Source organism: Tachypleus tridentatus, chromosome 12, assembly GCF_004210375.1.
Source record: "Tachypleus tridentatus isolate NWPU-2018 chromosome 12, ASM421037v1, whole genome shotgun sequence".
Lineage (NCBI taxonomy): Eukaryota > Metazoa > Arthropoda > Merostomata > Xiphosura > Limulidae > Tachypleus > Tachypleus tridentatus.
In genome coordinates this window covers 21775561-21790823 of record NC_134836.1, presented here as the reverse complement: position 1 = coordinate 21790823, position 15263 = coordinate 21775561, and the positions used below count along the sequence as shown (strand labels likewise).

The 15263-nt window shown below is 35.4% G+C and overlaps 1 protein-coding gene across 1 annotated transcript; it reads left to right on the top strand.

Annotated features, from left to right (window-relative positions):
- Positions 1-13779: 13779 nt before the first annotated feature.
- LOC143235138 (C-reactive protein 1.4-like) lies at positions 13780-14813 on the top strand. Its single transcript, XM_076472992.1, has one exon. The coding sequence runs from the start codon at positions 13880-13882 to the stop codon at positions 14633-14635; it is 756 nt and encodes a 251-aa protein (XP_076329107.1). The 5' UTR covers positions 13780-13879; the 3' UTR covers positions 14636-14813.
- The last annotated feature ends 450 nt before the right edge of the window (positions 14814-15263 follow it).

Genomic DNA, 15263 nt, shown 5'->3' with positions numbered 1-15263 from the left:
ACAGTTCATATAATTCAGATAAAAAAGTAAAATACCAATTTCAGCACATCTTTGGAAATTGTCGTTTTTTATATTTATTTTTGGTAGGGGCTTGATGTAAAGCACAGAATCAAGTTCGTGTTAAGTTTTATGTCTCAGTGAATGAATGTTAGATTATTATTCTGGTTAAATACAGAACTGTTCAGTAAAACAAAGTTTTATTGTTGTTGTTGAGAAATCCCAGATTTTAAAGATTCTTCTTTTTAACATCTCTCTTTGCAACATATTTTTAATCTGTTAGACTTCACGCTCATAAGTGACCAAAGTAATCTACTGATACACTTCAGAGTTGAAACATCGTGTTTATTTTCAGGTTGTTCGTCCCTAGGGATGGATGTAACATGAGTAAGTTTAGAGTTAATAAATAAATTATATATTTAGTTGTTAAGTATATTTACAAGACCTAATGGATGACATTGAAACAGAAAGAAGTACGCAAATTAACAAGCTGATGCTTTATGGATATATTTATACATATAGTCTTAGGGTGGGATAGCGATAAGTTTAAGGACTCTGATCACTAAATTTCGGGGTTCGCTTCCACGCGGCAGACACAGCAGATTTCCAAATGTGGTTTTACTCTAAAGCAAACAAACAAATGCATTTGTATGTATATTTATGACAAAGCTTCCCAGTGTAAGTGCCGTTCTCTATAATTCTGAATTAGTGGTCAGAAACAAAGCAGTCAGTCGGTAGCCCTATTCACACATCATCCACACTGTGTGCTCTTACAGTAACCAGTAGTTTAAATTGCATATGTGTGTTAGAGGAATATTTTGTGTGATTCGAACCCGAGTCATCAGCCCGAAGTTCAGAGGTCTACAACAGGCCCAACTTGAATCCAAAAAAATTGGTATAATGAACGATGTTAAAGAGTTCTTATATAAAAAAGAAAATTAAAAAGAAAAGTAGGAAAACTACATGTGTTAAAAGTATGCAAATCGAGGGTAAATTCATTGTTGAAGATGTAGTTTTTCAGTGCTACACAATGGACCATATGTCATTACGATGAATTGAACTTCAGACTCTAGCACTGTAACTCTGATATATAGGGAAACCACACACGTCTGATAAAGTATTTCTGACTCATTAGAAACTCTACAAGATCAGTGATTTTCAGCTAGTTTGGTCAACACTTGTTAACATTATACGGAAGTCGTGAGCTCTGTCCGTTAGACATGCGACTGGTAATATTATTTAGTGTAAACTATTCACCATAGTATAACCTTTGGAAATGCGAAGGTAGTCTGAAACGGTCACTAGAGTCGAAGAATCAGCCAAAAAAGTGGAGTCAGTGGAGGCTGACATCTTGAGATTATGGAGTCAAAGTTCAAGGCTACTGAGTCGGTACGTGAGGGAACTTATAACCATTATAAATAATATCAAATAAATCTTAATTACTTCTTTTGTTTTTCTAAAATAACTGTAGATTATAACAGAAAACTACAACAATTGTTTATCCTAAATATTGTACATCTTGTAACAGTCTACGCATGTTTATACTAAATGTTATTGTTTTATTGCCCTATGATACGTGTATAACTAATAATTCTGCCACACAAGTTGTAAATCACACAGAGAACGTGTAGCTCTCGTTAACGTGTTGAATGACATAACGCACGAGCTGCTTGCGTGCAAACTCATAAATAATTTTTATTATTATCACTTTTCTTTATATTACCTTATCCAGCTTAATTACTTTTAATATTTACATTTTAGTCACTTTAATAAAAATAAATAAAAATATTCATAAAAATGAGACATGTAGTACTTACAACGGTTGAAGACGAAATTCAAGCCTACGTTTTTATAATGATGGTACAACTTGTACACTAAACAATTCTTATTTACTTAAATAATGCATGTAAGAACACATAATAATAACATCTACAAAGCAAATAATGTTCTGTTACTATTACAATTTCCCCGAAAGATGACCGAAGGCCGCATGGAAGATCACCTCTTTAACCACTCGCACCACATTACAGTAGTGTGTTGTCTGTCTATCAGTCAGTAGGCACTAAAATGACGTCACATTTGGGACGCTTAACGTTGCAATTTTTACTATCGTGACGTTAGAGAAACATATGTATGCCATGAATCACGAGAATAATTATGCACTCTGTAGGCTATAACGCAGCATAACATATGAACTCAAAAGCAACAAATATAAATACTGCGCAAGTATATCTAGTTTAATCAATTTCCTAACCAATACAAAAGGGGCTTAAATAAATTATCTTAGCTACATTATCTGAACACTACGAGATAAACTTTCAAACTGAAGACAAAGTTGACAAAACTCTCTACTGAAAATAATGTAAAACTATAATCATTAGATATATCTAAACTTTGGCTTTCTACGGGTTATAAGTAATGTAGTATAAACTTCAGAAAGGAGTATTGGTAATTTGTGGAAGACAGGCTGTGGCAATGTGCGTGGCAAGTAAATCTTGGTTTGTTTTGAATATTGCGCAAAGCTACTCGAGGGGTATCTGCGCCAGTCGTGCCTCATTTAGCAGTGCAAGACTAGAGGGAAGGAAGCTAGTCATCACTAGTCATCACCACCCACCGCCAACTCTTGGGCTACTCTTTTACAAACGAATAATGGGATTGACCGTCACATTATAACGCCCCCACGACTGAAAGGGTGAACGTGTTTGGTGTGACGGGATGCGAACCCGCAACCTTCAGATTATGACTCGAGTGCCTTAACCACCTGGCCATGCCGGGTCGGCAAATAAATTTCATTTTCTAATTTATGATTCCAAAGACAAATAAGATTGGAGGTTATAAAACTAGACTAGTTTGCCTCGGTAATATTTATATTATAACAATTAATTTAACTTGAAGTCCATACTCGCACAAATGTCATGACTTTCATACTAATAGTAAACTAAATTTTAAAACATTTCCAAATAAAATTAATGACGTAAACTTTAACTTATCCACTACGTTTTGATGTTAAGTTTATTCACATGCATTGATAATAGAGTAGTTTAATAACGTTTTAAATATAGCTCTGCCAAAGGTTGTGACATGTGCACTTTAAACCAGCAGTAACGAGAGGGTGAATATATGTAGTTACCTGACAATACGACTTAAATATTGTTTGTTTGTTTTGGAATTTCGCGCAAAGCTACTCGAGGGCTATCTGTGCTAGCCGTCCCTAATTTAGCAGTGTAAGACTAGAGGGAAGGCAGTTAGTCATCACCACCCACCGCCAACTCTTAGGCTACTCTTTTACCAACAAATAGTGGGATTGACCGTAACATTATAACGCCCTTACGGCTGGGAGTGCGAGCATGTTTAGTGCGGCGCGGGCGCGAACCCGCCACCCTCGGATTACGAGTCGCACGCCTTACGGGCTCGGCCATGCCAGGCCCTTAAATATTGACACGCAATAATAAAACTCTTTAAGCATGTGTAATAGTAAAACTCTAATATTAGTTTAACACATTTTCTTGAAATACGAGAACTTTTCAAAAACTTTAACTAACAATCTTTAATGTTGAACCGTGTGAACGTGTTGAGCAAAAAAAAAAAAGAAAATCCTATCTTTTTTTATTGATTTATTTACTTATTCGCCAGTGAGAAAATATCTAAATACATTTTTTTTACGATACTTCTGAACATATTTACACTGCTTCTAGCGGATTATAGTAAATTTGGTATGCCGGACATGTGGTTGACACAGCTCAGATAGCCCATTGTGGGTTGTTTAACGTTTAACAACAAAAACAAAGCAAATAATGAAAACTCCCTTTCGTGATTTAAACCACGTGTATATTAAGTATTTTTTCTGCATACAACATAGCCTGGTAAATCCAAATATATTTCTAAGTATCAGACACATTCTGTGATAAATTATCCAGTGTCAAAATTTTCAAAAGAACGTTTCGGTTGAGATATCTTTGAGATTATTATTTGCATGATGTTATCATGTTTGTCTGCCTTGAATACTGACCGTGTTATCATAATTTGTCTGCCTTGAATACTGACCGTGTTATCATATTTGTCTGCCTTAAATACTGACCGCACATTATTTCTTCATTTTCCTCAGTTCGTACTGCAAAACTTCCAATTATAAATTTATCAATGAACGTAGTCAAAATATCGCATGCAGTATGAAGTGAAAGCACATCAATCTGCCTGTGAATTTGTCAATTAGATCGTGTGCGCAGCTGGTTCTCGTTTGACGGAACTCTCACTGGCCCTGGGCCCAGCATGGCCAAGCGTGTTAAGGCGTGCGACTCGTAATCTGAGGGCCGCGGGTTCGCATTCTCGTCGCGCCAAACATGCTCGCCCTTTCAGGTGTGGGGGCGTTATAATGTTAAGGTCAATCCCACTATTCGTTGGTAAAAAAGAAGCCCAAGAGGTGGCGGTGGGTGGTGATGACTAGCTGCCTTCCCTCTAGTCTTACACTGCTAAATTAGGGACGGCTAGCACAGATAGCCCTCGAGTAGCTTTGTGCGAAATTAAAAAACAAACAAACAAACAAACTCACTGGCAAGTTGATTATTATAGAGAATTAAAGATTACTGATCAGATGACACGGGCGAGTCTGTAAAGACAGCTCCTTTACGCTATGCAAATCAAAATCTCCGAGACAGTGTTGTCAACTGGATTGAAATCCATTTTAAGGTTCTTAATTACGCAAGGATCTTAGAACCTCTAGAATGTTTGCAACTGAGTGTTTGATCTGCTTGCACTTAGACTAAACAACCACGCGTTTATTTCTGAAACAGAATCTGTCTGAAAACGAAACCCATTGCTCTACCATTTTTAAACTATATTTTTCAACCTGGAAAAGTCTTGTTACCACCGAAAACATAAACAGTGGCCTCAAGGGTTAGTTCTTTCACCGAACGAAACACCTCTTGAAGAGCATTTTCTAAAGTTTTATCATACAATTTATTACCATACATTTAAAATATATGTGAGCTATTCGATTTATAGCGTTGTAAGTCCTAAGACGTGCCGCTGTGCCATTGAGGAGCATTGATTTTAAACCAAGCCACATTAGTCTATCTGCTATGTCTATCATATGGTACTGAACCTTAGATATTGGCATTTTAAAAGGCGTTTTAAGCAGTTTTTAGTGTGTGTCACTGCAAACGATGTGAAATCAAAATGACTTGATAATTAGTCCGTATTACTCTACATTTAAAATGGAGAAAATGACCTTAATATATATAATTGTTTAGCTCCAACTCCTAAAAGTATTTAGCTTTTTACTTCTATTGTACACATCGCATCTAAGGGATAAATATTGAAAGTTATCCAAGACAAAAATCTGCCAGTCATTTAAGAGCAGTGATTTGTATTACTTTATTCAGCGAGGGTAGCGTTATCTAGCGCACTGGATCGTACATATATATGTAAAAACGGCTTGTTTGGATTGAGAAAATATTTTACGTATATATTTTTCTCTACAGGTGTGTTTTCTCTACATCACTGGATCGTACATAGCTTTACAGAGCATACAATAAAAGAGTAAAATTGGTACTTTGCTCTTCTAGCCTTCTTTTCACTACGATTAACCCTTTTCCACCCACTTCAAGCCCACTGACTAGCGTCTCATACTTTCTAGTGGCCCAACTTAACGTGGTAACATTTATATCTTTGCGTTTGTTGTTTTTATTATTCGCTCCGAGTTTGGTTAATTGGAGCTTTCATTATTTTCTTTTATCAATGAGGAGAATCAAAAATTCTCCTGTGTTATCCAATCACAAAATCTAGCCATCAAAAATCACAACTTAAATATACTTGTTCAAATGTAAAAACAAAACAATGGGCCGCTCTTACACGTTTAATAAATGGTATTTGACTGTAACCGGAACGCGTTCTTGAGACAACGAAACTCAAACTAACGTATTTCGTGCTTGATCATATAGAGTTATGAAAGTAAATTCTGTATTATCATATAAAATTATTCATATAAATCTTCTTTCAACATATAGAATTATACATGTAAACTCTGATTGAACATATACAATTACACATGAAAATCATACTTCGTCATATCGGGTTGCACACGTAAATCTGGCTTGATCATGTAGAACTATACAGTAAATCATGTTTGATAGTGTAGAATTGTGCACATAAATCCTGATAATACTGCTTAGTCATGACTAAGTAGACCTTTTCTGCCTTTGTAACAGATTTAATATCATTTTAGCATCTATGTTTGTTTCAGTTTAATACTTATTTAGATATATGTGTACCTTATATTGTTAAATGTGTATGGAAGTCCTACCTGTTCTCTAAATTTGTAGAAGATTCTCTAGTGTAAGAATCAACAACATATGTTTTACGACTATGTCATCTCTACCCACCGCCAACTCTTGGGCTACTCTTTTACCAACGAATAGTGGGATTGACCGTCACATTATAACGCCCACACGGCTGAAAGGGCGAGCATGTTTGGCGCGACGGGGATGAGAACCCGCGACCCTCAGATTACGAGTCGCACGCCTTAACACGTTTGGCCATGCCGGGCCTGTATCTGTGTATCAACATAGAATTAATTCGTTTGTCGTGGATTTGGGTCGTCGATAAAATAGTTAGTTACAGACCAGATATAAGATTAAATATTGTTTGTGAATTTGTAAAATGTTTGTACACAAATAATTATTTGTAATAACTGTTTTTATAAGTTATTTTTGTTTATATATTAAAATATTTGTATTAAAAAAGAAAATTGTGTGTATCAATCTTGTTAACATATATCATAAATTTGATACATATTAACATTCAATTAACTTCTAAATTCAATTTTCAATTTCCGGTTATTGGAAATTGTAATACTTGACGTCCTTAATATAATAAATCAGAGATTCGTCAACAATATATTGTAACAGGTAACATAATAAATTGGGGGAACGTGTCTGAGATCAGAATCAGAGACATAATTATTTCTCAATTAAAATACAAAAATTAATTAAATTTATATTTATCAGTGACAACCAGATTTTATCATGTCTGATTATCAAGGTTTTCTTGAATCACTCTTCCTCGAACAACTAGAAAGATATAACAAAAACAAATTGCTTGTAACTGTTAAAATTTCAGAATTAGAAGCTAACAAACCGATGAGAAAAAAAATGAGCTAAAAAGCGTATTATTGAAATATTAGTCAATGATGACTTCTTGTCTGAGGAAGCATTAGTTCCCTAAATACGCAAGTTCGAAGTAAACATGTGATAGGAGGATGTGCTTCCATCAATCGTATTTTGTTTCTGCTATGAAATAATTCGAATACAGGCTATTGTTTATTTATATTTTTCAGTTAACGGTTTGAATACAGCTTCTTAGCAACTGAACAAATTAGCCTTTTTATTAGTTACATTATACAGAGTTTCAAATGGATAATGGAATGATTTTTTGGCTTGTTCATTCACTTTTGCTCCCCACCCAATCCCCATCCGGTGATTTTCTTTCGAGACTGGACCCTAAATCTGCCTCTTCGGTCATACATGAGTCTTCGTCGTCTCTAAAGCGGTTGAAAACTAAACGTATTTGCAGTGTTATCTACCGACAGCAAACGCAATCATTTTTCTTAATTATTCACCCAGACAAGAAAAACGAAAACATTAATTGTCTTGTATGTTTACACTTCAGTTATATATATAACTGTACCTAATATCATGAATACTCAAAGTAAATACTCAGTGCCTTAGGTTTAGAAACTAGCTCGGTCAGTTTTCATAACCATAAGGCAGAGGAATCTTGTTGGTTGATATAATAAAAATACTAGATATTTTCTATCGTTATTTGATAGGTGGCAAATGTGTGATATTAAAATGAACAATAAAGTGTTTTTCAGTCTTAAAAAACACTTTGAATAGCGTTACTTAGAATCACACTAATTGCGTTAAAGCAATTTGATTCTAAATTCTCAGCTGGTTATGCAAGAAATTTTATCCCTTATTAATAACTATGTACTATAAAAATTTGTTTTCATTCTGTTGAAACTGTGATCTCTTAAAATTTTTTGAAGTCATTTTGTCGGATTAGAAATAATCTGCATATACGTAAGACTTCTAATTTTGATTAAGATAAATAAAAAGGCTTTCAATGTTTATTCCAAAGCGGAAAAAATAACTCTCTTACCAGAAAGTTTAGGACGGGAATAACTCCGAAACCAAGCTTTGAGCCAGTTCAGAAAAAAATATCTTTTTTTGTAAGCGAAGAATGTAATAATATTTCTTTGTTTAATAAAAGCAAAACCATACTGACCTATCTCTTCAGTTCACCGAGGGGAATTGAACCTTTGACTTTATCATTATAAGTCCATAAACTTACGGATGTCACACTGAGGGATCGTGGTTACGAAAGAACTCTCTGGTCTCGGAAGAAAATTATCACGTTGAAACTAGGAATATCTTTATTTAAAGATGATAAACATGGATTTTAAGATGACGCGAGCTACTAAGCGAATTTGTTTACAATATTTCAGCCATACGTGGAACCAACGATTGTTTCCGTGAATAAGATGGTTTAAAGAACTTGGATCACTAAAAAAAGGATGTACAATAAAACATCTGCAGTCAAACATGACTTTTGTCAAGCTTAGTGGATAATTATCATCGTTTTTATTATTGGGATAGTTGCAAAATTCCAAGCAAAAGTTTAGACTACAGTACAAAAATCTGTGCATTTTTATTAATTATTAATAATTATATATTTTTATTTTCAACTGTTATTATTTTAAAATTTATCACACTAAATGACGCTCTTTATAAAGTAAAACAGTTTGTTCATTTTTAAGATTTTTGTTTTTCGTTAAGCTTTGAAAATTACTCTTTGGTTTCTGAAATTCGAAACTTTATCACAAACAGGCTTATGTGTCTTAACAACTTTTAATGGTTCTTGATAAACAGTTTTACCCTGATCATGTTGAGATGTATCATATGAATTCACATCTATCAACGAGTCACTCTCATTTTAACATTTTGACGACACACAGTTTTATTTATCCATGAAGGGCCGAGTGTTGATTATAATTATTAATGCTTTAGTTTCCTCTGTAGTATGGTATCCTCATCAGGTTCTACATATGGAAGTCTACTTTTTACCTTTCTATTGGATTAAGGAATACACAAAGTTAGTTATGAGGTATTGATTAAACCAGTTCTCTAAGGGAGTTTGAAAGTTGTAGATATTCATATCAATAAATACATATTAAAGATGCTTCAGAACTGTTTATCTGGACAACGTAATGAGGTTTTAAGTTCGTTACTACATTTTTTTTGTTTTTATGGTGTTTGTAACTTGATGCTCACGTATTTTCCTGTCAAATGGTTCATCATTTTATGTGTTTTACCTCAATATATTGCTGAGATTTTTAAAGGATGGATAATATTTTCGGGTGGTTTCACGCTGCGGCCAACTGGTGATTTTCTGGAAATTTTCGAACAACCTTTGTTTCTCAACCCTAATTTAGTGGATAATCATAGGCGAACATTTTATTTTCCGAATTTTCTCATTTTCTCCGAGAATCGGCGGTCGTAAGTTGATGTTGCTTGTGAGTAAACATTTCTGTCTTCTTTATTCGGTTCCTCCCCAGGATTGATCATCTTTACTTACATCTAAATTACCTTCAGATGAATGCTCCTCCACACGAATTTTGTAATTTTCAAGTAGTAATGGTTTGAATTTTAGTATATTTCAGGGTTATTCCTTGTGAAAGAGGTTCATTGATCACACCCATGTCCAGCATCTGTTTTGGAGAAGTGTCGTACCCGCTACTAACTGACCATCTGTTTGGAAAGGTGGTTTTGAGTCCTTTGTCGGTATTGTAACTTAGATTATCTTATTCAGTATCATGTGGTCACTACCAATGTCAAGTTGATTCGTATGTTTCATCACCTGACGAGCTTATGTTACTTCTGTGGTGTTGTTCAACAAACAATTGTTCATTTGTTTTCAAGAGTATAGAACTCGTAGAATTTAGTTTTTAGTTTGTTGACGGCAGTTTTTATTCGTGAGTTAATAGATTATGAAACAGGACAAGTAGCTTTGGTTCTCTTTTTACCTCAGCTGAGTTCTCATCACCTTAGGTTGTTACATTTATGTACAGATATAGCTAAGTTTGTGATATATTCTATCCCTAATAAGGTTCTGTCGCGTAATGTTAATGTCTTTAAAGCTCAATTTAAAAACAAAATTTATTTTGACTTCTTACTTACGGTTTCGGTTATAAACCGTCAGATTCCTATAGTATTTATCGCGACTCTCACCATTTGTTAAGTGAGGGTGTACAGGGTTATATATTATTCAGTGATTAGGAATGATAATTATGTTTGATTGTTAATGATTTTCAATTTATTGTAGTTCATCTTATTATTCATATGTTTCGTAATACTTTTGTTACTACTAATTTACTGTGTATGTATCTCAAGTATTTGCCTTTAATTAATATTTCTTTATTATCTAAATAAGTACAGTCTTTATCATGACTGATGTAGTTTTTGGATTAATAAAGAAAATAAAAAAAGCTTTTGACTGTCAATTCGAGGGTCTCGGGTTCGAAACCGCATCACACCAAGCATGCTCATCCTTTAAGCCGTAGTAGAATTATAATGGTTCGATCAATCTCACTATTCGTTGGTAAAGAGTTGGTAATGGGCGGTGATGACCAACTTCTAAATTAATAACTGGTGGCGCAGGTAACTCTCATGTAGCTCTGTACTAAATTCAAAAATAAACAAGCAAATTGTTTGTCTGTCTGTACGTTCACAATTACAATTTCCTTTGGTTATCTAGAAACTTCTAAGAGTTTTGGGTAATTTTCAAAAGATCATAAAATTTCTCATTTTTATTCGTTTCCCATTTTTATGAGTTTGATAGATGTTTGATTTTCTTCTTTTCTATCACCTTAGTTCCTGCCACGGTGGGTAGAGCATCACCTTAGCTCCTGCCACGGTGGGTAGAGTACAGATCGCTTAATGAGTAAATATTGTTTCAGTGTCGACAAGTGATGCACACGTGTGAAGCGAAACACATAATTTTCGCACCTAGCACAGCAAACTGTGCTTTTTTGTTTGTTGGTTGGTATATATGCATGTTTTCTTATAAGAAAGCCACATCGGGATATCTGCTGAGTCCACGGAGGGGAATCGAACCCCTTTTTTAAGCATTGCAAATCCATAGACTTACCAACGGTGGACTTGGTTGGTAAGCGCAAAGCTACATGATGAGCTGTTTGTGATGTGCCTATCACAGGTAACGAAACCTGATATTTAACGTTATGAGGAGGGGAATTAATCTCTAATAATAAAATGTAAATATTAAAACACATGTTGTTTTACTTAAACTTCGGAATGTTAAAGACTGTTAAATTCATCAGTAATTGTACTAAAAGCAGAGATATATAAAAAAATCATTGTAAGGCACAGCTAAGAACTCGTTCTACCGACCCGGGCGTGGCCCACAAGTTTACCTATCAGGTTGTGAATCATATGGTTTTAGATTCGCGTCCTATTGCCCCAGAATTACGTTCTGCTCTTTAAGGTCGTAGATGTTTTATAAGTGACGGTTGAATCCACTAATCAATGAGAATAGCTGCCTTTTATTTGGTCCATTAGTTCAATATCAGGTACAGGTAACTTTCCGTGAATATCCGAAACAAATAAACAAAACCTCATGAACCAAGTGACCGAATGTTTTTGTGTAAAAATGATGCAATGTTAACAAGCAAAGTTTAAGTTAGTTTTAATTTTAAAAACGAAATAAAAACATTATAAATTGTTTCGGTTGATTTTCAAAACCTGAAGTCTGATTGCAGATACTGAAGACGAGAAACGTGGTGAATGAATTTTGGTGTAGTTCAACACCTTTTGATGAAAAAAACCGCCCAATAGTTCTGTACTTTCCCCGAAAGAAAGCTCAAGGCTGCCTGGAGGAAACACCTGTTTTAACCATTCGCACTAGTATACAGTAGTGTGTTGTCTGTCCGCCGGTCAGTAGACATAAAAATCACATACATAAGGGACGCTTAATGTTACAATTTGTACTGTCGTGAGGTCCGTAAATCATGCGCGTGTCATGAATCACGTAAACCTCTAACGAATGTTTTCGAACTTTTGTTAAAGTTCGTTTAAGTCCTCTGCTCAATGGCGTGAAACATTAGATCCAAAAGTGCAATTTCATTTCTACTGATAACAAACCTTTTGTTAACAATTATTTTTAACACCCTGAAAGGCCAACAAACTGTTTTGGTAAAGGAACAAAACAAACTTTATTCAGTTTTTATATCTTTAAAATATCTGAAGCATTTTATGTATAATAAAACATACGTAAGTAAAAAACTGTTGGTATTGAAGCACGCGCCAGTTAATCGTTCAGAGTCAAAAGAAGAAGTCCAGTTGTTATATGATGAAAATAAATACGTAACACCTAATACTGTGGAATTGAAATGTGCTTGTTAATGAATTTGCTTTTAATTAAGAATTTAATCAGATCGTTAAATGCAGAAACACCAGCCACTTCAAACATTCTATAAGTCTTCTTGAAATAGAAGGAACTAATGCAAACAAAAAACAAGTAGTAATATATTTTTGTTACTACTGGTTAACTATTTTCCTTACCAGAAGATAGTTTTATTTTTCTAAGTGATAGGGCCCGGCATGGCCAGGTGGTTAAGGCACTCGACTCGTAATCCGACAGACACAGGTTCGAATCCCCGTCACACCAAACATGCTCGCCCTTTCAGCCGTGGAGGCGTTATAATGTTACGGTCAATTCCACTATTGGTTGGTAAAAGAGTAGCCCACGAGTTGGCGCGGTGGGTGGTGATGACTAGCTGCCTTCCCTCTAGTCTTACACTGCTAAATTAGGGACATCTAGCGCAGATAGCCCTCGTGTAGCTTTGCGCGAAATTCAAAAAATTAACAAAATCGTTTCTGCGATACCTCCCAGCAATTTAGCTGTAAGTTTCAGAGCTTATGACGTTAAAACGTTGGGATCAATCCTACGGAACTTTCAGTACGGTGAACCAATCGTAAAGCTTTGCGCTAAAAATAGAAAAATACAATTTGTATAGAATATCACGTGTGAAAGATATGGAATGTTCATTCACGTAATTTTTCTAGCTCTGTTTCTATCGTAAACAATTAGAGGTCATTCGCTTGTTTGTTTGTTTGTTTTTGAATTTTGCGCAAAGCTACTCGTGGGCTATCTGCGCTAGCCGTCCCTAATTTAGCAGTGTAAGACTAGAGGGAAGATAGCTAGTCATCACCACCCACCACCACCTCTTGGGCTACTTTTTTACCAACGAATAATGGGATTGACCATAACATTATAACGCCCCCACGGCTGAGAGGGCAAGCGTGTTTGGTGCTACGGAGATTCGAACCTGCGACCCTCGGATTACGAGTCGAACGTCTTAACCCACCTGGCCATGCCGAGCCCCGTCATTCGCAATCAGAAACATCCCTTGCTGTTATGCAGTGTCCCAGAAAGTTTTTATTAATTGCTATCAATAAATTTTTGCTCTTTAAAGTATTTAATACCCAAGAACAATCCAGTCCTATTACTACCAAGTGTTTGATAAATCACTTTGAAATACGAGGAATACAAGTGCTTCAAAATGACAGTTGCAAGGTGACGTATCAAATCACATTAGCTAACCAATACCATATGTGAGAATTGTAGTGCAACTCCGCCAGATTTTATTTTCTAACATTTCTATAATTGGCTTTTCCAACAGATGGTAAAAAGTATAAAAGGTCCTTAATGCTACTTCTGTAATCACCAGTACTTATAGCCAGTGTTACATCGTGCTTTCTTCTAGTCCAGAGTTTCCTAAACTTGTTCAGTAAGAACTTTCAACAGTATGGCAAAAACATCTTTGTTTTTTGCAGTCATAACAATGTCCTGGACGATTGTAGCTATCAGTGGCCTTAGGAGAGGAGAAGACGCCGTGAAGGTAGAGTTTCCGCCCTCCAACTCCACTATGTTTCCTCGCATGGTAATGGTTCCATCCCTACCACGCTTGGTTGAGTTTACTCTGTGTTTGCGATTGAAAATAGAAAGCGCTGCTAACGTTGAGAGCTACATTGTTTCTTACGCAGTTGGATCTGGTCCTGACAGTAATGAAATTATCCTCACCGCTAACATGAACGCACCAGTAAGCATAGCCTTGCGAGTCGCTAACAACTTGGCAGTACTGCAGTGTCCAAATTTATCTACAGGTGTATGGCACGATGTTTGTCTCACGTGGATGAGTGTTACAGGAAGAGTTCAACTGTTTGTTGACGAAGATCTATGCAACAATGAGGTAAACGGCATAGCCAGTGGGATGTCAGTCCGAGCAGGAGGCATATTGGTTGTGGGCCAGGAACAAGACACTTTGGGTGGAGGCTTTAATCCAAGTCAAACCTTGGTTGGCGAAATAACTCAACTAATGCTCTGGGACGAAGTTTTGACCAGCAGTCAAATTATCCGCGTTGGGTCTTGCCTTAATAAAGAGTGCAAATCTTTACCTTGTTGTGTGGAAAAAGAAAACAAAGGAAACGTCATCAACTGGCTGCAAACAAATTTTCAGTATTACGACGGTGCGAAAACATCTTCAACACAAATCTGTAAATGAAAGTTACTTTCTAAAGTTTCTATTCTTCAAAATATTTTATTTTTTTCCGAAAGAAATGAACGGATATAATTTTCGGTAGTACTTTTTGTTCTTTTTTGTGAAACAATAAGATTTAGTTATCCGCTGCAGTATAAACACCTAAATATGTGTGAAAATAAACCTGATTCATGCTGATTAACACGTTGTTTTCAGTTGTGATTCATCAAATAACTTTGTCAACAGTTAAACAGAAGCCTTTGTGTTTAGACAATCTCTTGTTTTTTGTTAAATAAAATATTATATGTTCTTAAGAATAAATGGTTAAAAATACTATTTGATAGTTGGTTGTAAAGTTGGCTACAAAAACCAAGAATAACGATTTCATAAGAACATTTAGTAATACATGGAACACTGACCATTTGAGTTTCTAAAGAGTTTTTTTTTATTTCGTGCAAAACTACACAAGGGCCATCTGCGTTAGCCGTTCCTAATTTAGCAGTGAAAAACTATAAGGAAAGCACTTATTCATCACCGCCCACCTATCGCCAGCTCTTGGGCTACTCTTTTACCAACGAATTTTGGGATTAACTATTACATTACAATGCTTTCACATCTGAAAGGGTGAGTGCGTTTGGTGGAACGGAGATTT

Coding starts and splice junctions, on each gene's coding strand:
- LOC143235138 (XM_076472992.1), top strand. CDS start 13,880: ATGGCAAAAACATCTTTGTTTTTTGCAGTCATAACAATGTCCTGGACG.